Source organism: Spea bombifrons, chromosome 3, assembly GCF_027358695.1.
Source record: "Spea bombifrons isolate aSpeBom1 chromosome 3, aSpeBom1.2.pri, whole genome shotgun sequence".
Taxonomy (NCBI): domain Eukaryota; kingdom Metazoa; phylum Chordata; class Amphibia; order Anura; family Pelobatidae; genus Spea; species Spea bombifrons.
In genome coordinates, this window is record NC_071089.1 from 115,251,921 (window position 1) to 115,278,243 (window position 26,323).

The 26,323-nt window shown below is 40.7% G+C and overlaps 2 protein-coding genes across 2 annotated transcripts; both read right to left on the reverse strand.

The window, feature by feature from the left end:
• Positions 1 to 914: 914 nt before the first annotated feature.
• Positions 915 to 8,384, reverse strand: LOC128484154 (cytochrome P450 2K6-like). Its single transcript, XM_053460474.1, has 11 exons — positions 8,256 to 8,384; positions 8,194 to 8,198; positions 8,003 to 8,105; positions 7,344 to 7,506; positions 6,739 to 6,888; positions 5,070 to 5,230; positions 3,994 to 4,170; positions 3,223 to 3,364; positions 2,234 to 2,418; positions 1,852 to 1,993; positions 915 to 1,176 (listed from the first exon to the last, which is right to left on the reverse strand). The coding sequence occupies exons 1-11, from the start codon at positions 8,382 to 8,384 to the stop codon at positions 998 to 1,000; spliced, it is 1,536 nt and encodes a 511-aa protein (XP_053316449.1). The 3' UTR covers positions 915 to 997.
• Positions 8,385 to 15,660: 7,276 nt separating this feature from the next.
• Positions 15,661 to 26,119, reverse strand: LOC128483471 (cytochrome P450 2K4-like). The gene is made up of 10 exons (XM_053459681.1): positions 26,076 to 26,119; positions 24,547 to 24,745; positions 23,585 to 23,747; positions 22,873 to 23,022; positions 22,533 to 22,693; positions 18,567 to 18,740; positions 18,099 to 18,240; positions 16,934 to 17,118; positions 16,130 to 16,271; positions 15,661 to 15,910 (listed from the first exon to the last, which is right to left on the reverse strand). Exons 2-10 carry the CDS (start codon positions 24,727 to 24,729, stop codon positions 15,732 to 15,734), a joined length of 1,479 nt encoding a protein of 492 aa, XP_053315656.1. The 5' UTR covers positions 24,730 to 24,745; positions 26,076 to 26,119; the 3' UTR covers positions 15,661 to 15,731.
• Positions 26,120 to 26,323: the final 204 nt, after the last annotated feature.

Genomic DNA, 26,323 nt, shown 5'->3' on the forward strand with positions numbered 1-26,323 from the left:
CCACCCAAAGGCCAAAGACTGTGTCCCTGCCCACCTTAAGTACTTGAAGGGAGAGGGGTAGGTAGATATTTTGTAATTTTCTGTTTCATTTTTAAACTAATTTGATTTTGTAACCACGTTAACCTCCTAATTCCCAAAACATATCCGATAAAGGAGGTGGAGGTATGGTGGGCTTATGAGGGTCATGCGTGCGCACACGGTTTAATGCGTATTTAACAAGGCTGATGCAAGGATTTTTGCCACCTTAGGCAAAACCTCATTATGTTGCCCCCTGTACCCCGTCGTTCCCCACCCTTGGAGGTGGAGTCATGTCAGCGCATGACCTGCACCACACACCATTGATGGCACCTTAGTCTCCAGTCCTCCTCCGTAAGAGGAACTAGAGCCAGCCGCCTGGCACGTTAGCTGGGTGATGTGTCGCTCGTTTGCAGCGGCAGGAGGTTTTTAGGCGCCTGCTCATTTACAGCTGCGCCTCTCTCCTCAATGTCAGGAGACAGCAGCCACCAACAGGTCCAGCCTTTGTTGTTCAGAAGCCCACCTCATTGGGATCACCCCTACTAGAATAGACATGTGTCTACAAAACCACATTTCAAAAGGGGAACAGTAAGTGTCTTCAAAAGAACTCCAACTACTGCTGGGTCCTTATAACATCATGCTTGACCCCCCTCTTTATACATAATTTACAAATGGTTGGGGCCTTCTCTATCCAGTTCTAGCATATGCCCGTCCCACAACAGTGTTTCATGTGAAGTTGGCCACATCTGAGTTGTTCAAATCTAAAAAAGGCAATGCCTATGAAATAAGAAAAAAATAAGGATGGTGTAGCCTGTACATGTACGGGCTCACAATGCAATGTCCTTAATGGGTTAAATATATAAATATTAGAAAAAATATTTAAACATATAAGCGTTATATATATTTATTATGTAAATACATGTAGACATGTTCTAAATGCGTATTCTGTTTACAAAAAAGAAAAAACTCAGTTTCCGTTATACTATTTGCGAGGCACCGCACACATACAATGTGGTTTTGGAGGACTAGTAGAGCCAATAACTGGTGTGATATCAAGTTCAGCCCCCGGGGGAGGCTGGAATGTGAAATTCTGCAGCAGCCTAATGATGAACAGGAAAAGCTCCATTTTGGCTAAATTTTCACCAATGCAACTCCTTCGACCTAAAAATAAGAACGAGATTAATATACAATATCTAAGAAGATTTTTTATACAATAGAAATGGGTGATCTTTTAAAATGGGTGTAAAGTAGCACATTTCACTGAGCTCTACTTTGAGGACATTTGCCTTTTTATTTGATTTGTTTTTCTTTTCCTTTTTTAATTTTTTTCCACATTTTTAAAATGTCTTATTTTTAGAGGCCTCAGCAGTATCTGTACTGTCCAATGTTTCCTGCAATGCACAATTCTTCTTGCAATCTAAGCTGTGACACCCCAGATTTCCAATGCCTGAACTTCTGTTCAGGCATTTAAATGCTATTAGCAGAACAGTGCTCACATCTCACATAGAATAAGATGGCACGTAAGAACCATTCAACCCACCTAGCCTGCATCAAGCACTGGTACACGGTATATATCAGTACAGAGGCAGGATGCTGGCATTAGAATAGGGGGCATTGTATGCTGTCCTCGGTCACAAAGGACATTTGTTTTAAGGCCAGCCTGCATTGCATTCTATAGCCCATGGAAACCTTCCAATTCTGCCCTGTCATATGTATCAATGTTGGAAATAACTGTATCAAGTTTCTTGCAGGAGATAAAGCAAACATTCTGATCTTTGTTAGTTTAACAAAACTATGTAAGATATTCTTGATATGATTTAAGAGCAAATATCATACCTAATGAGAAAGGAATAAATGCCTCTTTCTTTACAAATTTTCCTTCAGAGTCTAGAAAATGTTGGGGGTAAAACTCATCTGGTTTCTCGAAGTGAGCTTTATCCTTTAGTACAGACGTTAGAAATGTGATGATTTCGGTACCCTATTAAAAGAAAAAGCCATGACTGTTTATAGTACAAATGAACCTCATGGAGTAAAGAAATTCTGTACCCTGTTCATGTGATATTTCCATATTCTTTTATAAGAATTCTCTGTACCCCTTTATACCTCTTTGCGGCTCCTTTGGAGAGTTAAGATGGGTGATCCTATGGATATATATATATATAATGTAAAATAGATTAGATTGTTGTTTCTATCCAGCTATATAAACTCAGATACTTGCCTTTGGAATAAAATATCCTCTAAATATAACATCTTGAGTAGTTGCATGTGGAACGGCGATTGGTACGATGTCACTGAATCTTTGGATTTCATGAATAACGGCGTCGGTATACGGCATTAACTTTCTGTGTTCTGCCTGAGGTGTGGCAGATCCAATCACTTCTTCTATTTCATCTTGGACCTTTTCTATAAACAACAGAGGTATTAAAGTCATACCAAATAATATTATTATTATTACTGTTAAAATAAATATTCCCCAACCTTCATTATGTATGATGTAAGTTTTAGATTTAAGTTTGAATTATGCCTAAGATCATGTGGGTACATTTGAGATAAAACATTTGAGCTCAACAACTCAGCTATGTGTTAAGAGTGCTCCTCAACCCTCTCCTCAAGGCACACCTAACAGTCCAGGATTTAGGAGCGATTGAGAAGTTTTTAAATACTAAAACTCTATTAACGTGGGGAAAAGTCAAAACGGAATTATAATTGACATTGACTGCTATTTTGAATTCTAATCAATAGTTTTTTTTATGGCTAATGGATTTGTATCAATATAGCATCTAGGAACTATCCAGCACTGCTCAGTTTCCTGTACTAGCCATGCCTTCTGCTCAAGGTAGCCACAGTCTACGGTGCAGCAAGAACTGCCCCATCCAGATAACCGTCCGCCTTGACCCAACTCCTATATGCAGATGTAAGGGCAAATCCCTATGTATAGTTGTTAAGAAATATAAGTGTTCAGTGGCATATTCTACCAAGGTCCAAGGTGGCAGGTCCAGACAGGCGCCCAGTTGAGTTATTTGGCTCTGTGGTGCACCGTGAAGCATTGGGGTGAACCTATCACCCACAGCATGCGGTTGTTCATCCTTGAGAAGCAGAGCACCAGGGTATGACATCATATCTTGGTACTCGGCAGAGGCTAAACCATTGCAGGGGTGAGTGCTACGGAAAATTAAAAAAGTTCTAAATGCGCCACAGTAATCTAACTTTGAATTTCTGGGTACTTCATCATTAGCAGAAGGCCCCATCGGAGGGTGGTTGAGGTCGTCTCCATCCCGCCAGCAAATACATCAGTCACAAGTATTCTGAGATTTTGATCATGGAAATATAATTCAGGATTAGGCTTTTCCTGTAAAGAAAAATATGGAATATGGAAACTTAAATGTTTTGGTTCTGACAGTGGGCGATATATCACACGGTATGGCTAAAGACTACACCGTTATAGTGTGTACCTGCGCGCTAAAGCTTTCTATGTGTTTTCTATGTGCATGATCCATACATGCTACTGTTGGGGTCCCTCAGCTGATTTCATGGAAAACAAGGACACTTCTGGCTGTGACATAATTACAAAAGGGTTTTCTAACCATCAATTAGCCTTTTAAACTTGGATCAGCGAACACAACGTGCCATTGGAACACAGGAGTGATGGGAGTGGTAAAGGAGTGATGGGAGTGATAAAGGGCCTCTGTGCGCCTATGAAGAGATTCCATAAAAAATTAGCAGTTTTCAGCTACAATAGTCAATTACAGCATTAACCCCGTCTGCGCTGGATTTCTCATGCATTTCATGGTATTTTAATGGACACATTTTCTGTGTTCTCTCAAGAAGAAGGACGTTTCTAAGTGATCTTTTGAATGGTATATATGCAAAATATAGACTATATAAGAAGAACACACAATATGTTTTGGCAGTGTTACTACAAGGTGAGTTTGAAACAGCACAGTAACGCGTGCAAATTTAAATGGAATAGACACGCACCGCTTGTTGTTTGGCGAGGAATGCATCTATCACATTTTGCTGGTCATTGATGTCCAGTTGCTTTTTGCGGTTTATAAATATCTCCTTAAAAAACAACCTCAGCTCCTCCATGTATTTCAAAACCGTTTTATGGCTCCCAGGAAACCAGCGAATGACAGATGGAAAGGTGTTATATAGCTTTGGTAAAAAAATAAAATTAGCAAATATTAGTACAGGTTTTAACCTAACCTATAACATAATCGCTGAGTTACAAAGTAAATAAGAAGGTTGGTTTGTTTTTAGAAGATTTCAGTTAAAAGAACCTTTTCAAATAATTTAATGAAACATATTTATTTAATGACATATTTTATTTCATTTGGAAACTCTTCTTTTTTCTTTTCTTTTTTTTTGTTGTTGTGTTGTTTGGCCTTACATTTCAGACTGCAGATCTTCACGGGGACGTAAAACAGCCCTAGCACGCTTGTATTCAAAGGTCATCCCATAACCGATCAAATGGCACCACAGCATATGGTCATATATACAAATGGATAACAACCCAGAAGATTAACATAGGGGGTAACCTACAACCTGCTGTCCAACTGCCGTTGATCTGCAGCTCTCGAACCATATTATCACCTCTTTCATAGTTACATAGGCTGAAAAAAGACTTGCGTCCATCAAGTTCAGCCTTTCCAATATCTGTTTATTTCTTGCTGTTGATCCAAAAGAAGGCAAAAAAAACCCCCAGTTGTGGCTCTTTCCAATTTTGCACAAAAAAATTCCTTCTTGACCCCAGATCTCCACTTGGATCAAGAAGCTGTTTCCCCATAATTTAAAAATTCTATCCCTTTCAATCTCATTGTTCTGTGGGAATTAGTCTGTGAGTGGGCTTGGGTTTGTTCAAGCCTAAATTAAATCAAAACTACATTAAGTTATTCCTCAATGTAGTTTATTTTTGACTACTTAACTGTAGATAATCATCCTTGTAGACAAAAAGCATTACTGGAATCAGGATTATGTTTGGAATCATAATTAGTAGAGTATACTTCAAGAGTAACATGGAATTATCAAGGTGAAAAGAGGCTAGAACTTCTTACCAGGGTGATGGGATGTGCAAAAAGTCTTAAAATTTCATTTATTAAGTATATGATTCTCAAAATTCTTGGGTTGTCATAGTCAAACCGTTCACCAATAACAATGGATATGATGATATTGGCTATAGCAGAATTCATTAACATGGTGTTTTCGAATGGCTCTCCTGGAAAGAGAAACAAAGTTGACCATGCAGTGGGGGCAGAAGCAACGGTCGGATAAAACGTGCCAGCCTGTGACTGCACAATATACAAGTCTATCATTTTATCCAGAATCCAAGAGTCTGAGAATGGAAAGGAGCTCAATCACACCACATAAAAAAGATACCCGACAAAATCAACACATATGACTTGGCATTAAGCACCTCATTGACAGGCGATGTTTCTATGAAGATGAGTCATTTTATTTACAGTGTTATTGTTCCACCAGCATCATATAACAGGCAGACTAGATCGGTCAAATGGTTCTTATCTGCCGTCAAATTCTAAATTTTTGATACCTTCATCACCTATCAATGAAATCAGATTTTACGTTTACTTCTCTGAAACAAATGCATTACTTTATACCAATACAGAAAAGCTCTAAACTGTCAGGGTCCATCCAGGCTGTGGAGCTGCATATCTCTGTTTTTCCCTGCCTTGCCTCAGTTCCCATGTTTTGCTGTGGTCCACTCCTGGATTTCTGTATGCTCTGTCCTGAACCTCTGATTCCTTGAATCCAGTCTGCTCTTTGCTTCAGCTCCTGTTTCCTTTATAAGGTGTGTCCCACCCGTTTGTTCTGTTTGTCTCAGTCTGTAGTCTAAAGGTTTGTCCTTCTCGGTTCTTTGTTTGGATTCAATGTTTAGTTTATCAGTACTTTCGTATGCAGGGCTTAGCGTTAGGACCCACCGTCATTGGAGTACTTTGGCGTAGTGGTGGGCTAAGCATTCTATGGCCATAAGATGTGACGGAATCTCCAATTGTTATCTCATAGCCCTAGGCTAGTTCCTGTATTCATGTTTGTCTGTCTCTTATGTACCTTTGCCCTCCTTCCCTGAATCATCTGAGGATTTCGGTTCCTCTCTCCTCTCCCCATGTCCCAGTTAATATGTCCTATCCTTGCTTAAAGCAGAAGTGTCCGAGGATTCCGGCTCCTCACTCCTTCCCCTGTGTTCCTTGCCTTGTTCCCTGTCCTTTGTTGTGCTCTGTACCATGTATGTCTTGTCTGGTTATGTTCCTTGCTTGGTCTCCCTGTTCCTTGCTCTGTCCCCCTTGCTTGCTACGTTTCTGTTGATACTCTGCTTAGCTTCCATACTCCCAGCCTGCAGCATCCTGCACATGATTCCAGTGCTATGTTTCATGCCTGCTCCAGGGTGCCTGCAGGATATCTCCAAGTTCTGTTCGTTTTGTCAGATCCAAGTTTAGTTAGGATTTCCACATCCAGCCAAGTTTGGTTCTGCTCTGTTCTGGACTACATCCGCCGCTATATCAGGGCGCTGGTATGTGGCTACACAACCTTAGGTGCTCAACACCCGGGTGAGTGCGGTCGCTCTGCACCAGGCCCTGTAAAACTCCACTACTGTGCAATACCTCCTGAACTCCATCCTTGGGCGCTCTGGGTCTTTACAGTCGTCTGTATGGACCCAGTTTCCTGACATAAACAAACCCAAATGCATTAGTACAAGCCAGCTCTAACCTTTGTAAGAATGTAGTTTTTCCACCAAGCAATCGCATTCTTCGTTAATTTTATTTTCTATGATTGTCTTTCCCATTCCAAAATCTCGTAGTGTTGAGAGGATAAATCTTCTCATTACTTTCCAGTTCTCATCATCGGAAAAAGAAACACCTGGGAGGTATATAAAAAAAACCATGGAATTTAAACAAGGGAAATTCTATTTTCACAGCTGGCTAGCAGGGGAGCAAAGGGTTGTTGGTCTGTTCTGATTTAAACATTTAGGGGCTTTACCTAAAACTTACTAGATAGCGAGCGTTTTCTCTGACATAATTGCCGTGTGCCGCTTTATTACTGGGCCGTATGATGATTTTACCATTCTTTCCTTTTAATGATGCTTGAGCCATCCGGCATTTGTAACTCTCAGGCACAGAAATTGCTTGCTGTCTTCAAGTTGCATTAACTGGAAGCTCCAGCAGGCAATTGCTTGCAAGCGAAGAGTGTTTTGTGTGTTGACTTCCCTCCCCTTCATGTAATATGTTTTGTGGCATTTGGACCTGTTTGCATCACCCATAGGACTAATTATTATTTCTCTCGGTTTTAGGATTTGTACTATTTATTTTACTTACCATACCCTTGCGAGTAATCCTGTAAGATCTGCATACGGGCTCTTCCAGAAAATGCCTCCGCGTGATTAACGAGAGCGTCTTTCACGGTCTCGTAACCACACAGCACCACTGACCTCTTTGTTCCTGAATAAATAGTGAATATGGATCCATACTTCTTTGATAACTGAAAAAAAACCCCAATATATATATATATATGTATATATCTTATTTGCTACATAACTAATAAAAAATAAAAAACATAAATCCTAAACAAGAATAGACTGGATCATGCCAAGTCAACAGGGCGTTACATTTAGCACAATATCTTCAACTTTTGAGTTTTTAGCCACAAACCCCCAAATTTGTGAGAATATTTTCTTTTGTCTAATACTCCCAATATACTAAGCAATAATGTCAGTTGTTCTGTATTGTTTAACAATACCTAGATGTTTAATGAGTTAACCATTTGTACCCAAAAGCACCAAATTACGCTTGTCTTTTTACCTAAACCTCCTATCTCATTCCCCTTGGTATAGATCCAACAAACTTAACTTCATGGCCTGCTATAATACTTTTAGACGAAGAGGAAAGCAGAAGTCTCCAGATCAATGAACATTGAGTGTTATCATGTATGTCAACATGATTTTAATATATCATGATTTTTGTTAGTTTAACATTACCTGTTTAAGTGAATCATAAGGTTGCCATAGGTCCACAAGGTGCAAATTCCCAATAAGTGGCAAAGGCTTTGGTCCTGGAGGTAAATTCCGATCAACACTTCTACTCCAATCGAAGGAAAAATACAGGAAAAACACACACGTAACGAAGAAATAAAATACTGTGGCAGGATCAATGTGAATCATTTTTTAGCAGCACCTTTACAGAGGAGACAGAATGAAAAAATAGACAAATGTTATTTTTGTGTATTTGAATGTTATGTAGATGTTGCTCACAAACACAGACAAGCAGTGGAACATAACTTCTTTTCTTTACTTCATTAACCACATGCAACACATTAAGATATATACACAAGAGAGCTAACACAACAGAACAAGTGCACATTTCCATTATGCTGCCATCTACTGGCAAAACAGACTACGTAGTACCCCAATACATAACACTCCTCCCCCTAGACCTCAAAGTTTTTCAGATAATTGGGAGGGTGGATATTACTCCTTGGCCGCCCCAAGGTTGGAGCAGATTCGCCTGGACCATCAGCTTGGCCGTCGTCCTGTGCTCTGTCCTGTGGACTACAAGGAACTGGCTCTGCAACAACAACTCCTGGAGAACTGACACCTGTAGCTTCTAGTGGTTCACCAACATCTGGCATCACAGGAGACCCAGTATTACTGGGACCCGCAGCAGGCACAATCTCGTTACTTCGTTCCCGGATCTGATCTATGTGCCTTCGTAATATTCTACCATCAGCAGTCTGTACTTTGTATGACAAGGGTCATGTGGCCACAAGTACTTGTGCAGGTATCCATCTAGGCCCAAAAGCATAGTTCCTCACATAAACAGCACTGTCAGGTACAAATACTCTCACAGTAGAAACATTATAGCGCTCATTGAATTGCAATTCTTGCTTCTCTTGCAGCTCAGCCATCAAATCAGGATGTAAACGATCCAGACAAGTTTTTAGACGGCGGTTCATGAGGAGCTCTGCTGGACTCCTACCGGTGCTTGAGCATGGTGTCACATGTTTTGCAATAATTCTCTTGAGTGAGTCTTTTGGGGTCTGAACCATACGCTCAGCTTGACCATTTGAGGATGGATGAAATGGTGCAATTGTGACATGTCGAATAAGATTACTTTCCATAAAGATTTTGAATTCTGATGAGGTAAATTGTGTGCCATTATCAGACACAATTGTATCCGGCAACCCATGTGTAGCAAACAGACTCGTTAGAATCTTTATGACAGTGACCGAGGCAGCAGATGTAACTGGAACAACTGCTAACCATTTCGAAAAGGAGTCAACAACTAAAAAAAACCATTTGTACATGAAAAGGGCCAGCAAAATCTATATGTAAACGGGACCAAGGTGACCTAGTCTCTTCCCATGGTTGTACCGGGGCTTTAGCTGGAGCATGACATGTGGATTGACATGGTGCACAGTTCTTTACCCACTTCTCAATAACTTCATCCATTTTAGGCCATCAAACATAACTTCTGGCTAAAGCTTTCATGCGAACTATTCCAGGATGTCCCTCATGGAGGGCATGTAAAACTTTAGCTTGTCCTGCATTTGGAATTACCACTCTGTTCCCCCATAAAAGACAACCTTTATAGGCAGATAGTTCATGTTGGCGTACAACAAATGGCTTGAACTTGTCTTCAACTTTTGCTTTTGGCCACCCCCTCCAAACCCAGTTGAGCACACGAGAGAGCAATGGATCCTTGGCCGACATACGAGCAATATCATTTGCATGTAAAGGAGGGTTTGAAACAGATTCCAACATGAGAACCTCGGACATAGGAGGAACAAGGAAATCAGGAGAAGGCAAAGGTAACCGGCTTAACCCATCAGCAGTTGTGATACTCACAATCATAAGCATTCAACATAAGGGACCACCTAAGCATGAGCGGGGAAATAATTTGAGGAGTGGGAGTATTGCTGGTGAACAGCCCCAGTAAAGGCTTATGATCTGTTACAATAGTAAACCTCCGCCCATACAAATAGTCATAAAACTTTTTTACCCCGGATACAATAGCTAACGCCTCCTTGTCAATTTGGGCATAATTCCTCTCTGTTGTAGATAAGGTCCGTGAATAAAATGCAATAGGAGCCTCAACACCATTTCTCAAAGTGTGACTCAAATCAGCTCCAATGCCGTAAGGAGACGCATCGCAGGTAAGGTTAAGTGGTTTCTCTAAATCATAGTGTACAAGGACACTGTCAGAAGACAACAGCTTCTTTGCAGCATTGAACGCTTTAGTATGAACGTCAGTCCACCTCCATGGAGCGTCTTTATCCAGTAGATGATGCAGAGGTTCAGCACCGGTGGCTTTGTCAGGCAGGAAAGAATGGTAAAAATTAAGCAACCCTAGGAATGCTTGCAGTTCTTGTTTGTTGGTTGGAATTGGAGCTCTATGGATAGCTTCAACCTTAGAATCAGTTGGATGAATGCCATGTGCGTCGATTCTGTAACCAAGGAAATCCACACTGCTTACACCAAAAACACACTTTTCTTTTTTAAGTTTTAGACCAGCGTCAAGGAAACGTTTCAAAACAAGTTGTAGCTGTGCAGCCAATGACTGTAGACAATCTGCTCCAATAAGAACGTCATCAAAATAAGGAATTACACCCGGAAATCCAGATAAGAGGTCCTCCAGCAATGGAAACTCCAAACTGCAAACGTTTTGCTCAGAAAGCTCCTTTGTGTGTTATGACTGTTTGTGCATCAGCAGCCTCATCATCCACAGGTAACGGCTGGTAGGCTTGAGCCATATCTAATTTGGCAAATACCTTCCTTTTTGCCAAAGTAGTAAGAATTTGATTAACAGCTGGAATGGAAAGTTCCATTAGCTCTCAGACCCAAAATAGATGCTGAGATTACACGTCTTGTAGAACAAGTTATTCTTGAACCTGTGACACATCCTAAGTGGTGTACACCCATAGTTCCAGTGATGAAACCAAATGGTGATGTCAGAACCTGTGCGGATTTGTTGATTGTACATTTGTAATCCGCACAGGTTCTGACATCACCATTTGGTTTCATCACTGGAACTATGGGTGTACACCACTTAGGATGTGTCACAGGTTCAAGAATAACTTGTTCTACAAGACGTGTAATCTCAGCATCTATTTTGGGTCTGAGAGCTAATGGAACTTTGCGAGGCTTCCTACGAACTGGAGGTACTGTAGGATCTAATACAAAAGAAACAGGAGGACCTTTATACATGCCAAGACCTTCCTCGAAAACTGCACTAAAGTCATCAACCACATTCTGTAGTGTATTTGTGCATAGATTATGAACTCCAGTTAATGTGATTCCTAGGGGTTCATACCACTCTCTACCCAGCAAGCTTGCTCTTTGTCCCTTAGTAATTATTAAACGTAAGTGTCCTCTGAATTTACCGTATTTGACTGGTATAAAGCAAGCACCCTTGACATCCACAACTTGCCTGTTGTAATCTACCAGATGAATATCACAAGGTACTATTGAAGGGCCATTATGAGGCCATAACAAGGCAAATGTCTCTTCTGAAATCAAAGAATATGCGCACCCGGAATCTACTTTCATTTTGCAAGGAACATCTTGGAGCACAATCTCAGTGTAAATCTTAAGCCCTGATGGCGAATTTTCCACTGTATTTACATAGTCATTTGAGTAAACACCTGTAGTCATTTCACTACCCCAAACAGCATGTGGCATATTAACAGAGTGCGCTGCGGTTGGCATTGTACTTGCATTTTTTCTTGCATTATATTGGTTTTGTGTTCCGCTGGCTTTACTTTGGCAAACTCTCTGTATGTGACCTGTACGTTTACATTTGTGGCAAACTGCCTTTCGGAAATTACATGTATTACGTCTGTGTTTTCCGCCCCAACTATAACAAGTCCCTTTAAATGGAGCAGTGGCATTAGTGTGTGGTGAAAAATCCTTTGATTTAACATCCATTTTCCTCACTAGATTTACTCCAGGTGGGTTATCTTTGCTGGAGGATTGTATCTCTTTGGAGTGTAAATATGCAGCCTCGTATGCAATCGCTTCTTCTTGTGCAGTAATAAAAGTTAAGTTTTGTCTTGCAAGAAGTCTCCTCTGTAATGCTTCATCATGCACTCCACACACCAGTCTGTCCCTAAGCAAGGATTCTAAACTGGCACCAAAATACCCCCCCCCCAATTCCTCTCCTTCGAAGTTAAGGGAGTCGGGTATCAGGAACTAAATGTAAATTATTTGTAATAACAAATAATAATGACTCATTGGCTAACGTCACAAGTTATATTTAATAGAGAAGGGTTAAGTCTGCAGGGTTGTCCTGAAGCTGGTGGGGTGGTTGCATAGCACCAAGGAGCACCTCTAACCAATTCCCTCAGAGTTTTAGTGTGTGTGAGTTGGGGAGGTTTAGTGTATGGCGTTAGAGTAAGTGTGTGTGTTAGTGTATGGTGTCAGAATGTGTTGGTGTGTTAGTGTATATTGTTTAAAGCGAATTTGTACATTACAGAGGGAAAGGGCCTGTGGGCTAATTGGCTTTAGCAAACCAGAGACGTTGCTAGGCCTCTGTGACCTTACTTTATCTATATAGATATGCAATAAGTAGTGGGGTGATGTGGGCAGGCTTGATATTATACCCTTGCCTACTTTTGTGAAGGGGCCAAATATATCCTGACCTCAGAAGACCCCTAGACTTACCTCTATAAACTGGCAAAATATGAGTCCCAGGCATAACGTGTGTCGGAGAACTTCCAAGTACTTCTATACCTTGGAGTTCCAAATTGATTTCTCTTGAGCCGCTCGAGTTCTATTTAGACAGGCGTGTATGTATAATAAGATCTCTGATTTTATTGCGTACAGGCACATATATTTATACCCACCTAGAAAGGGGCTGAGGCATAGCAAACATTCCCAACATTGAGCAGGTATTATGATTATACGGGCGTATTTTGCATATCCTTTACTGAAGCATAATCAGGTTAAATCATGAGTTCTGTCTGAGATCATGTGTTCCTGTTTTACTACGCGAAACTCACACATAGACAGTTACTAATTTATTCTTAACCATTTCTATCCGGTGGTAGCTGTAAGGACCCAAAGTGAACAACATATGACTCATATGTAGGATACCAGTATTCTTCCACACATAGATCATAGATCTTTTGTTTACATTTTAACCCCAATCCTACTGAACTCTATACCCGTACAAGGTTATTTCATTACCCATTACCCACTATGTATGGGAAGAAGGGGGTGCATTTCTGCTACCACTTGAAAGGGTTCTGGAAGACCCATATTTTTTCCTTCACTTCCCCAACCTGGTATTTGACACACACAGATTAACACACACACACATGCTAACATGCTGTGTTATTATGACAGGTTCACATAGCATTGTGCTACCTGACCCCAATGGGTGCCTCGTTTACCTGCTCTGTGTACTGACCTTGGCTTTGTCTTAACTGCCCATTTAGAGTACCAAACCCGACATTGGCTAACCCTGCATTTCTGACCTGGCATCCTGTGATATCTGCACTGGGCATCTACCTGTGGCATCACTTATACAGGTGTCTGGCACCTCCTACTAGTGCTTTGCTATCTATTACTCCCCTGTACCTATAACCTTTTGTTTATCTGCCTATACCTGAGCCTCCACACTATTGGAATCATCCCTGTCACCTTGTCTTGTGGCTCAACCCTATGCTAAATGTATCAGGGTGAAGAAATTCTGTGGTATGTGTACTCCTTGGTAACGTAGTGATGAAACAGATACTTACACATGCTCTGTAACACCATATACTAACACTCAGACACACTAACACTATCTACTAACACATGCATTCAAACCATGCATGCATGCACCATCACACCATACATTTATACCCACTTTCTCTAACACCATACACTTACTCACTCATTCTAACACCATATGCAGGGGTGTCCAAGTTTTTTCTGCAGTGGGCCACTTAATCAGAACTGAGAGAAAATATGGTTTTTTAGACACACTGTGGGTACACGCTGGATTTAAGCTGGTTGACGCACACTGAGTTGATCAGGGCCGGATTAAGAGCATCACGGGCCTGGTGCTGAGGATTTTGGTGGCCATTTTATAGAAATAAATAAGATATACAGAATTTTAACTCTTCTGCATCGATGTGTACAGCATAAAGAGAACATCAGTGTTCGGCAGATAAAATAGGATAGAATCTTATGGGATGGGACTGAGAGTAATCAGTACACTAAAAAAGTCATCAAACACAGGATGCCTGAAGCCACAATTTACTGCCATTAATCCTTTTTAATAAAATATGCAGATTGAAATAGAGTAAATAACACAATGCCTTTACTTTTCCTCTCACTTGTTTCTGGGCCAAGAAAGTTTTGTCATCTGAAGTAACTACAAATTCAGGAGGGCGTTTTATCTCTGGATAAATAAAAATTACATAGTTCTATTTATTCCTACAATAAATAAAGTGCCAGAAAACAGACAACCAAATACACACCAGGACAGGTTCTGCCACACCGACCCCCAAATACACACACCAGGACAGGCTCTGCCACACAGACGCCTCCTCGAGTATTCTAGTTTCCCTCTACAGTCTCACCAAAATAACAAATGATCTCCTCATCTCTAAAAGAAAAGGTCACTTCTCTCTTCATATTCTCTTAGACTTCAGTACAGCCTTCGTCACTCTTGACCTCCTGCAGGTTTCCCTCCTGCCTCAAGTTATACCTCTCTTCCTGCACCTTTACGGTCTCCTTCCCTGGAACTTGGTGTTTTTCAGGGCTCATATTTGTTACTTCTACTCTTCTCCATCTATACGGCCTCCTTCTCATACATAATATGTTCTAAATAGGTTCTCAGTAACACTGATGACATGATAATTTATGTTTCCTTTCCTGAAATCTCACCTTTTCTTCTAACTCATCTCACCAACTGTCTTTATGGACTTGCATCATCATGGTCATGGTGTCCCATTATCTGAAGCTCAACATCTTCAAGACTGAGCTTCTGATTAGTCCTGTTATGTGAACTCTCAATCACTAATAAGAATGCCACAATCCACCCAACAGACCACGCTTTCTGTCTTGGTGTTACATTTCACTCTGCTCTTCTCCTTCATGTCAAGTCACTAATGGAATGCTGCAGCCTGCCCCTGAGAAACATCTCCTTAACGTGTCCTTTCCCTAAACAAGGAACAACCAAAATGCTATTCCATTCCCTTTTCATATCTTGTGTGGAGTATTGCAGGTGTGGACACCTGAAATGTGGTTAGACTAACCTATATTTTAAAGGGGTGTAAAAATCTCATAAATAGTAGGATGATGCCTCATTTGCATCTCGTACTTCCAATGGGTTCTATCACTCTGTCAATGCCATCTATTAGTTCTGTAAGTTGCTTTGTCCTCACAAACAATAGCTAACAATTAGTTTTCAACTTTTTGCTTGGCCCCATGGGCCTCCAGGTAATTTTTTACTTGAGGACATTCAAAAAGCACTTATTGAAGAAAAATATTGGGCTGCCCTTGGGGAATTGGAGTCAATGGTCTATGAATTCCTTGGAACACTAAATCACTTTTATTTACTCTACGTTGCACAATTTATAGATGTTTCTGTATTTAATGTCCTTCTCTTTGCTTCAAAAGTAGCACTATATTCAGTCATTGAAGAAAACAGGAGAACAGGTATTTTATTGCCACATATTCTAAAATGCTTATTCCAGATAAAAAGTCCAGGTGTTTAGTGCTAACTGCGATGTAGCGCACGCATATGATGCGGTTTCGGATGGTTGGTAAACCCAGAAAGTGGCGTGAGGTCGAGGTCTTCTCCAGGAAGGGGCTGGAATGTGAATTTTTGCAGCAGCCTGGTGAAGAACAGGAATAGTTCCATTTTGGCTAAATTTTCCCCAGCGCAGCTCCTCCGACCTATAAATAAAGAAATGGATGACATGATCTAACAGGCTTCTTTGTATATTAGCTATGATTATTATTTGTTGATTTGCATAGTATCATCATATTATGCAGTGTAGCATAATGGGTAAACAGGACATAATAGGTAACGCATCACGTAGCAAACTGGACTTCCAGAAATCTAGAAGGACTTGAGGGTATATTACATGATGCAAATGTTTGGAAATTGTTTACCTGCAGAGAAAGGCATAAATGCTTCATTCTTAACAAAATTTCCGTCAGAGTCCAGAAAATGTTGTGGGAAAAACTGGTCGGGTTTCTCAAAGTGAGCTTTATCCTTTAGTACAGACGTCAGTACTGTGATGACTTGAGTGTCCTATAAAAGAAGTCATTCCACACGATTCACTCAATTCCCTCTGTTGGTCATGGTACAAGAGAATACATTCATTAATAACTGAGAACGCCTACAGCCTGTGATGCGTTTCCTAAAGGGGCAAAATACTGCCCCCACCGCACATGAGCGCACATACTTACTAAGTCCTTTCATCAGCATTCATGATGCTCAACTCCAGGGAGGCAATCGCTTGCTATGTATGTGCCGGAGTAGGCTGGCGGTGAGTATCCCGCACATATGCATTGCTACCGAAGAGATGTTTTTGGAGCAACTAGTGGGGAAAAATGCATGGTTGGGTCCCTCTGTGCATTCCAATGGTTAATATATATGTGTGTGTGTGTATATATATATATATATATATATATATATATATATATATATATATATAAATATATATATTTATTTTTTACACTCAGCCATCATATGGATTAAAGCGCGTATGATATCTGAAGTGTACATTTAACAAATCCCACATATTGATATTTCCATACCCTTTTTTGAAGAATGTCCCTTTATACCCCAGGAAGTCATGATGATTCTTCCCATAGACGTAAGGTGGGGTTCTATTAATGTTTACCCTGAATTTAGCATCAACATTTAAAGCATTTTTATGTCTTCATCCGGCTTTAAACTCAGAGACTTGCCTTTGGGATAAAATATCCCCGGAATGTAACATCTTGAGTAGTTGCATGCGGGATGCTGATTGGTACAATGTTACCGAATCTTTGGACTTCGTGAATAACGGCGTCGGTATACAGCATTAGCTTTCTGTGTTCTGCTTGAGGCTGGGCAGATCCGATCACTCTGTCTATTTCATCTTGGACCTTTTCTACAAAGAATGCCGGTTATAAAGTACCCCATTTAAGCGTTTTATATATTAAAATATTATCATATATAAGGAAAACTCTATAATCTTCGTAAGCCAACAAAACAATATTACCACAAAAGGAAATATTTTAATGGTGACTATGGGAAAATGTCATTTTAACTCACCAACTGAACTCTGTATTATTAAGGCGCAATCATTGCATTGCTTCTGCATGAAAGGTAAAGCTGGCTCTGTATAATGCATGTATTAAATAAATGAGATTATCCCCTATGCATTATGCTGTGTCAATTTAGTCCTCCTTTTTGAAGAAACTCATCAAAGTTGGGCTTTTATAATATATAATGAACTTAGTAAGTCAAAATGCTTCATATAAAGTACATTGTTAAAGGCAGACATTGCTGGTTTTGGTAAATAGATGTTAACTGGGTAGAAGAGCAGGGGCATACCAGGAGACTTGCTTGCCATACAAGAAGAGGGAATAGACGGGCGGCCCTAGGTCTTGTTGGTCTAAGCCAGACTATGTCAGAATATACATTTAAGCATATGTTTTTCTCCGTTGTTACTTTTTACTTCTATATCAATTAAATTGCACATGCTGCAAACATTTCTCATGCAGGCGATACAATGGATAGGCCATATAGAAGTTTCTAAAATATTAAACCTCACCGTCACAGCAGAATTCAGGATAGTGGTCTAACTGACGGACTGTTATTTTAGATTATTTGTTGTGTTTTTTTAATGTCTACTGGATTCATACTGGTGATCTCTCCAGTTTCACCCAATTCTTTCAATCTGACAACGATTACAATGCGTTGTTATGAAGATACAGCTAGATGTGTCTCACCCGATTGCTTGGGACTTACTTTATATTCCGGTCTACTATCCTGGGCCTTTCTTTAGATGTATACATTGTCAAATATCTAATGAAATCATCAATCTCTGGAAGGTCTACGAAATATATATATATATAGTTATCTTACTTTGAATGTCCGGATATTTCATCATTAAAAGAAGGCCCCACCGGAGGGTGGTCGAGGTCGTCTCCATCCCGGCAACGAATAAATCAATCACAAGCATCGTTAGATTTTCATTGTGGAAATAGAATTCCGGATTAGGCTTTTCCTGTAATAAAATAAATAAATACATAATATTAAGATGTCTATGGAGATGTCTGCCTATGTGCTGGACTTTATACACCTGCTAGTAATGAGTGTGTCTGAAACACCTAAACTCAATAATTACGAGGGGTGTCCACATACATTTTGGTCATATAGTGTATAATATATATATATTATTTAATACAATGCTTTTGGATACGCTTTGGGGACTTGATGAAGTGCTTTCGACCAATGTTATGGTTTAGTTATCTGACACAATCACCTCTTTTTGCTCATTTTTGTTGGTAAAGCAGAATATATAAAAATAAACAGGTAACGATACACCATTACCTCTTGTTGTTTGACAAGGAACGCGTCAATAAGATTTTTCTTGTCGTTAATATCCAGTTGTTTCTTGTGGATCATGAAAGTCTCCTTCATAAAGATCTTTAACTCGTTGGCGTTTTTGTAAATCTTTTGGCTTCCAGGCATCCATTGCAGGATAGATGGAAAGGTGTTGTACAGCTATGGCAAGAAAAATACAATTATATCTAGATCTGGCATAAAGGGGCACCCTGGCCATCATTTGTATTGACCTCTTTTAACCCCTTCGTGACAAAGGCTGATTTTATTTTTTGTACTCTTTGTGACAATGGCTGTTTTTAACATTTCTGCGCTGCTCGTGTTTAGCTGTAATTTTCTTCTTTCTCGTTTACTGAACCCACACAAGTTATATATTGTTTGTTTTTTCAGGACAAGAAGGCCTTTCTTTAGATGACATTGTTTTGATTGTATCATATTATTTACTATTAAAAAAAGTATAAAATATGGTGAAAAATTTAGAAAAAAATGACTTTTTCTAACTTTTACTTGAAAAATCTTTTACTCATCTATAGAAGGTAATGAAAAAACCTGCTAAATAGATTCTACTATTTGTCCTGAGTTTAGAAATACCTAATGTTTTTATGTTTTTTTTGCTTTTTTTCCAAATCTGGTAAGTCTTCCCCCCATGTGCCATTTCGGGTATCTTTGAAGCCGGCCAATGCAATTTACCCCATGAAATCATATATTTTTGAAAACTAGACACCCCAGGGTATTCGAAATGCTAGTATTTTAACTCTTTCCATGCACTAATTCTACCACCAGTCTTTGTTCAACTTTGTGGTAGTCATTTTTTGTTATAAAACACCCCAATATGTGTTCAGCGCGTCCTGGGCTGGGAGTTCGGTATCGCTGAATGCCTCATGATCGAGGCATTTCAGAGAAACCTTTGAAGTTTAGGAGGCGATCGTTGATACTTTCATACTTATTTAATCAGTCGCTAAAGTTTCAGAAGACTGGAGGTTGGCAGCTGCAGTCCCACTTTGCAGAAAAACACATAGCAGGGAAGATTCAGCCAGCTGCAGACTAGTAAGTCTTACATCAGTAGTTGGCAAATAAATGGGAACCCTGCTAAATATCTGCAAGTAAATGGTTTGCATGATCACTATTATTATTATTTATTGGTTTATATAGCGCCATCAAATTCCATAGCGCACAGGTGAGGAGGGCCCTGCTCAAAGGATCTTACAATCTAAAGGGGTTTAGGATGTAGTACACAATAGGTATAAGGTAAAAGTGCCGTTGTTAGGGATGGACCAGTCACACTTCTATAAGTAGGAATATGGGGGGCATTAATGTGCGATGTTTTAAGCATCCTAACGAGGTGGGTCTTGAGGGATTATTTGAAGGAATAAAGGCGGGGGAAGACGGATAGGCCGGGGGAGGGCATTCCAGAGGATAGGGGGCAGCCCTGGAGAAATCTTGTAAGCGGTAGGGCTGCAACAACTAATCGATAAAATCGATAATAATCGATAATGAAATTCGTTGGCAACGAATTTCATTATCGATTAGTTGAATCGATTATTATCGATTATAAAATGAGGGTTTTTTCAGAGCAAACGCTCTGAAAAATCCCCCTCATTATATAATCCGTTTAGTCTGACTCACCGTCTCACAGCAGCAGCTCCTACTTACTCCCCCTCCCTGTAATCACTGTGACAACTGGCCCCGCCCCTTCCTTCTCCAGGCCAGAACCACATGGCTGTGACACTCATCTAACTGTAAGTATATGTATATATGTGTGTGTATATATATATATAATATATATATAATGTGTATGTGTGTATGTATATATATATATATATATATATATATATATATATATATAATGTGTATGTGTGTATGTATGTATATATATATATATATATATATAATGTGTATATATGTATGTAATATATATATATATATTTGGGCTACTGAAAGTTAGGGGAGGTGGGGGTTAATTTAGGGGCAGTTATGGTTAGTGGGGTGTTTAGGGTTAATTTAGGGGCAGTTATGTTAATAGGGTGTTTAGGGTTAATTTAGGAGCAGCTGTGGTTAATGGGGTGTTTGGGGTTAATTTGAGGCAGTTGTGGTTAATGGTGTGTTTAGGGTTAATTTAGGGGATGCTGTGGTTGATGGGGTCTTTAGGGTTAATTTAGGGGATGCTGTGGTTAAGGGGGTGTTAAGGGTTAATTTAGGGGCAGTTATGGTTAATGGGGAGTTTAGGGTTAATTTAGGGGAATCTAAATCCTGGGGGCAGTGAAGTGACATATCTGGGGGTATAAGGCATATACAGTATATAAGGCATATGTGGGGAGGGCAGTGTGGCATGTCTGGGGAGGACGGAGTGGTGTATCAGGGTGTATAAGGCATATCTGGGGGTAGAGTGGCATATCTGGGGGTAGAGAAGTGGCATGTCTGGGAGGCAGGGTGGCATGTCTGGGGAGGATGGAGTGGGGTATCAGGGGATATAAGGCGTATCAGGCACAGTGGCAGATGTGGGAGGCAGCGTGGCATATGTGGGAGGCATTGTGGAGTGGCAGATGTGGGAGGCAGCATGGCGTGGCATGTCTGGGGAGGATGGAGTGGTGTTTCAGGGGGTATAAGGCGTATCAGGCACAGTGGCATGTGGGGGGTAGAGTGGAGTGGCATATGTGGGAGGCAGCGTGGAGTGGCATATGTGGGAGGCAGCGTGGAGTGGCATATGTGGGAGGCAGCGTGGAGTGGCATATGTGGGAGGCAGCGTGGAGTGGCATATGTGGGAGGCAGCGTGGAGTGGCAGATGTGGGAGGCAGCGTGGAGTGGCAGATGTGGGAGGCAGCGTGGAGTGGCAGATGTGGGAGGCAGCGTGGAGTGCTGTGGTAGGCAGCGTGGCATATGTGGGGGGTGCAGCATGGCATGCCTGGGAGGCAGCGTAGCAAGCCTGGGCTCAAATGTGCATATATTGGGGGGCTGGTTGGGAAATAAAGACAAGAAATGCATTATCAAAGTTTTTTTATTCTGCTGTTTGTATTTAACATCATTTGTTTAGTAAATTATACTAAATAAATGAAAAATTTACAATTTTTTTATCCGATTAATCGAAAAAATAATCGGCCAACTAATCGATTATTAAAATAATCGTTAGTTGCAGCCCTAGTAAGCGGGCATGAGAGCTAGAAATCAGAGGAGAGGATAGAATGAGATCATTGGATGAGCGGAGAGACCGGTTAGGAGGGTATTTAGAGATGAGTGAGGAGAGACCGGTGAGGAGGGTATTTAGAGATGAGTGAGGAGAGACCAGTGAGGAGTGAATTTAGAGATGAGTGAGGAGAGACCGGTGAGGAGTGTATTTAGAGATGAGTGAGGAAATGTAGGGAGGGGAACCGCTGTGCAGGGCTTTGAAAGTAAGAGTGAGGATTTTGAAATGAATCCCGAAGCGCACAGGCAGCCGGTGAAGAGACTGACAGAGGGGAGATGGGTGAATAAAGCGATGTGAGAGGAAGATAAGTCTGGCAACAGCATTCATGGTGGATTGTAGAAGGGTTAGAGGGGTGTGATGAAGACTAGCTTAGACAATAATCAAGGTGGGAAACAAAGCGGGCATGGACAAGAGCCTTAGTGGCATCCTGTGTTAGGAAGGGACAGCACATGTTTACTACAGAGAGGTCCTGTCCAATTAAGTTAATCTATTTTTTTGACTGGGCAAGATAATAGACCAGGGAGGAGCTGTTGATATCGCCTATCTCGATTTTAGTAAGGCATTGACACCGTCCCTCATAGAAGACATAAATACATCGCAGTCTAATAAGACCCCCTCACGTGCATGCGCAGAAGGCACTCCATTCCATTTTAGTGAGAGTGCTTTCCAGCCAGCGACTGGGTGCTTCAAGCATTCGTTAGTTTAGCGTACTCCTAGAGTACCATGGATCAAGATCAACGTGAAAAGAAGGCATGGAGGCTAGAACAACTTACCAGCACCGAAGGTCTGCCCGCAAGTCTCACATTCTCATTTACTAAATGCATGAGTCTTAAAATTGTTGGGTTGTCATATTCAAATCGATGGCCAAGAATTATGGACACAATTATATTGGCCACAGCGGCATTCACTAACATCGTGTTATCAAAAGGCTCTCCTGGAAAGAATCAGCAATAAAACAGCCAATCATTCAAGGGGTATGATTAATAAAAGTGCAGAAAGTGCAAGAACAAATGTAAAATGTGCAAAACTATATTTTTGTATCAGAATTGTGTATCAGACATTAGAATTCGTTTCGGAACAAACCGAACTGCATTATTTCAAACAAACTCTAACCTTTGTAAGAATTGATTTTTTCCACCAAGGATTCACATTCTTCGTTAATATTATTTTCGATGGTTTTCTTTCCCATTCCAAAATCTCGTAGTGTAGAAAGGGCGAACCTTCGCATAATTTTCCAGTTTTCATCATGGGAAAAAGCCACACCTTAAAAAAAAATGGCTAAAATCTATCAACACATGTAAGGCGAACAATACAACTTTTTGCCCCAAAAATTTATCAAAATTTAGCAAAAAATTAGTGAACGCAAGTATGAAGAATAATCCACACATTTTAATTTTATTTTTTACCCATAAAACCTTATTAAATAAATACATAAAACACCAATGGCGTGTCTAGTGTCTGTGCGTATAAAGGCAGACTAAGAGGATGGTAGAATTTACAGCCAAACGTTAAGGAATAAGACAAAATTTATTCCTGGAAAGGGCCCTAAACGAAAAAAAAATGGAGGCTCTGAGCAACTACCTGAGCATCTTATATGGTATAACCACCACTGTCAAACATGACTATGATTTATCTATACTAATTTTACATGGAGAGTTTCTTATCGGTAATTTTCTGTCCCGGACATGTCCTTTGATGTGGATATCGGGGAATAATGTAGATGCTGTCACCTGCCCTCCATTTCATGTAATATGTTTTTGGTATTTGCGCTTGGATCACTGTCTGCACTATAAGGTTTAAGGTTTGTATCGTTTATTTTACTTACCGTATCCTTGAGATACATCGTGGAAGATTGGTATGTTGGCCCGTCCAGAAAACGCCTCGGCGTGGTTAACGAGAGCATCTTTCACGGTGTCGTAGCCACACAGCACCACTATCTTCTCAGCACCCAACTGAATGCTGAATATTGAACCATACTGCTCGGATAACTGAAAATGGAAAATAAGAAAAACATAATACCCTATCAACAATTCAGTTCCTTAGACCAAGGCATCTCCGTTGGAGGGGTGGCTGTAGTTGGGGCCAGTGACATATTTACCTTGGGTGCTGCACTAGGTACCCTGCATGGCTGGCATCCCATACAAACGGAGCACCAGGATATGCCGTCATATCCCACGCTGTGTCTTAAAGGCACACAGAGCCTTTTAATGAGGTCTATGGAGGTCTATGGAGGTCTTTTAATGAGGTCTATGGAGGCTATGGAGGTCTTTTAATGAGGTCTATGGAGGCTATGGAGGTCTTTTAATGAGGTCTATGGAGGCTATGGAGGTCTTTTAATGAGGTCTATGGAGGCTATGGAGGTCTTATAATGAGGTCTATGGAGGCTATGTAAGGTATGGAGGCTATGGACAGCAAAGATCTCTCATCTAACTGCCACATTGTGTAGTGAGACACCAGGGGGCTTAATCGAGTAAATGGAGTCACAATGGCGTAAAGACGAATGCCAAGATATGATGTCATATATCGGCGCACAACTTTACTGCGTCTCAAGGTGACCATGTGGGAGCTGTGATCAGACCTCAACCGAATTCACAGCACTTTACTTACCGGTGGTGTATACTGGTTTATTAAGGCTAATTCATAATCCTTAAGAATAATACTAAGGCTTATAGATGATAAAGGGGGGTTTATTGCAACAAAATTAGATAAATTAGACATCTTGATTGTAATACATCATATTTTTGGTTGATTTTTCCAATGCGGAATTCTTAATCAATTAAACATTACCTTTAAAAGTGTATCAAAGGGTCTCTTCAGATTCCAAACATGCAAAGTCCCAATGATTGATAATAGATTTGGCCCCGGAGGAAAATTCCAATAAATATTTTTACCCCGAGAACGGTAAAAATATAGGAAACACACACAGAGAATAAAGTAAAAAAGTACTGAGGCTGGATCAACAGGAATCATTTTATTTTAGAAAAACCTATACAAAGGGGACAAAAATAATAATAAAAAATTGGTGCATGTCGTGAAGCTTAATGCAAAATTACTAGTGATATTTAAACATTTGGACATAGCTTTGACCCGGCAAATACGTCAAGGAATTTTAACAGTATTGTGACGGAACCCTTCATCACTGGGGCAACTGGAGAGGCCTGAGAGCCGGCCTCCTCCCTACCGACTATGGGCCCTGACTTTGAAAAGACCAGGGAGTGGCAACCATTGTTTCAGTTTAATGTCAGACTCTTCTTCCCCACCCCATGGTGCACTACTACGTTGTATAAGTCAGCCCCCCCCATGGTGCACTAATATGTTGTATAAGTCAGTTCCCCCACCCCATAAATCAGTCTCTCCTCCCCCCTAGTTCCTCCACTACAGATATTTACCCCGGCCATCCCTGGAACTGATTTGGGCAGTAATAGATAGTGGAGGGTGGGACCCTATTGTAATGTTAATCCCGTTACTGCCCCTGTTGTCTCTGGGAGGCAGATTAAGGGGGCGGTTTGTATCCCAATATCTTGATTATGTTAATGTGTGTTTTGCTGGATATATCCAGCCGCCTGTGTCTAAAATAAATCAGTGTTCATTTTGGTTTATACCCTACGCTGAGTCTCGGCGAGTGACTGGGAAACCGGGGTAAGTGTGTTGTCCCAGGCTAAGGGAGCACAAGTCAGCGGAGGTAGTCGTTCGGACTATCCAGCTTCCTACATAGGTAACATTGAGAAGGTTTATCTGTGTGAGTGTCTATGAGTTGTGTGAGTGTCTGTGAGGACTGTGGGCTCTTGGGTGTCCAACCGTGTCCCTTCCAGGTCCAGCCGTGCCCCTTCTACATCCTCCAACATACATTTACTGCTATGGACACCTGAGTATGTCATCAGACTGGCTGCCTTATAGCGTGAGTGCATATTTCTGAATGTTGAGTTTGTGAGTATATTCCTATGAATGCAGTGAGTTGTGTAAGTGTGCAGTGTCAGTGGAGTGTGTGAATGCCATGGGATTTATGGCGTACCAAGTGCATTTTACAAATGTGTGGCCCCCTAGTGACTGTAGATTCAATTTCCCCGTTCGAGTTTGCATATCCACCAACATTTTACATGTCCACGGCAACTGTTTTGGGAGGTGTAGCTAGAGACATGCACAGCTTTGGGTTGTCGGTATATGTGGCTGATCAGGATGCTTTACCCCCTAAACCAAAATCAGGACTACAAACACTCCAGGGACTGATCTTCACCATCAAATTCTTAAGGTATTGAACCCATGATGGTATTCAATGGGTACAGCATATTGGCTTTTATCAGATGCTATTTACTTACAGAACTATAGATTTTCCCCAGCGTTCTCTTGTGCTCCTTCTGTTAACATCACACCCGCCTTGCATAAAAACATTTAAATAACTGGTTTGTTACAAAACATCTGCTTTCCAAACCAGTCCAACCAGTGATCATTCTTTCTAGTTCACTCCCCAAAGCTGTATTTTCTTTTAAAGGGGAAGCTCATGAAAAAAAAAAAAAAAATCTCTTTGAGCATAAACCCCTGTGTACAGTGCTGGAGGTTAATACCC

Excerpts from the sequence above, each read along its gene's own strand:
- LOC128484154 (XM_053460474.1), bottom strand. The coding sequence starts at position 8,384 with ATGTGCACTTGTTCTGTTGTGTTAGCTCTCTTGTGTATATATCTTAAT. Across the intron at positions 6,889-7,343 it reads GGATTACTCGCAAGGGTATG|GTGTTTCTTTTTCCGATGAT; the intron begins GTAAGTAAAATA and ends TATACCTCCCAG. Across the intron at positions 3,365-3,993 it reads TCCTCGCCAAACAACAAGCG|GAAAAGCCTAATCCTGAATT; the intron begins GTGCGTGTCTAT and ends TTTTCTTTACAG.
- LOC128483471 (XM_053459681.1), bottom strand. The coding sequence starts at position 24,729 with ATGATTCCTGTTGATCCAGCCTCAGTACTTTTTTACTTTATTCTCTGT. Across the intron at positions 23,023-23,584 it reads CGATGTATCTCAAGGATACG|GTGTGGCTTTTTCCCATGAT; the intron begins GTAAGTAAAATA and ends TTTTTTTTTAAG. Across the intron at positions 22,694-22,872 it reads AAAAATCAATTCTTACAAAG|GAGAGCCTTTTGATAACACG; the intron begins GTTAGAGTTTGT and ends GATTCTTTCCAG.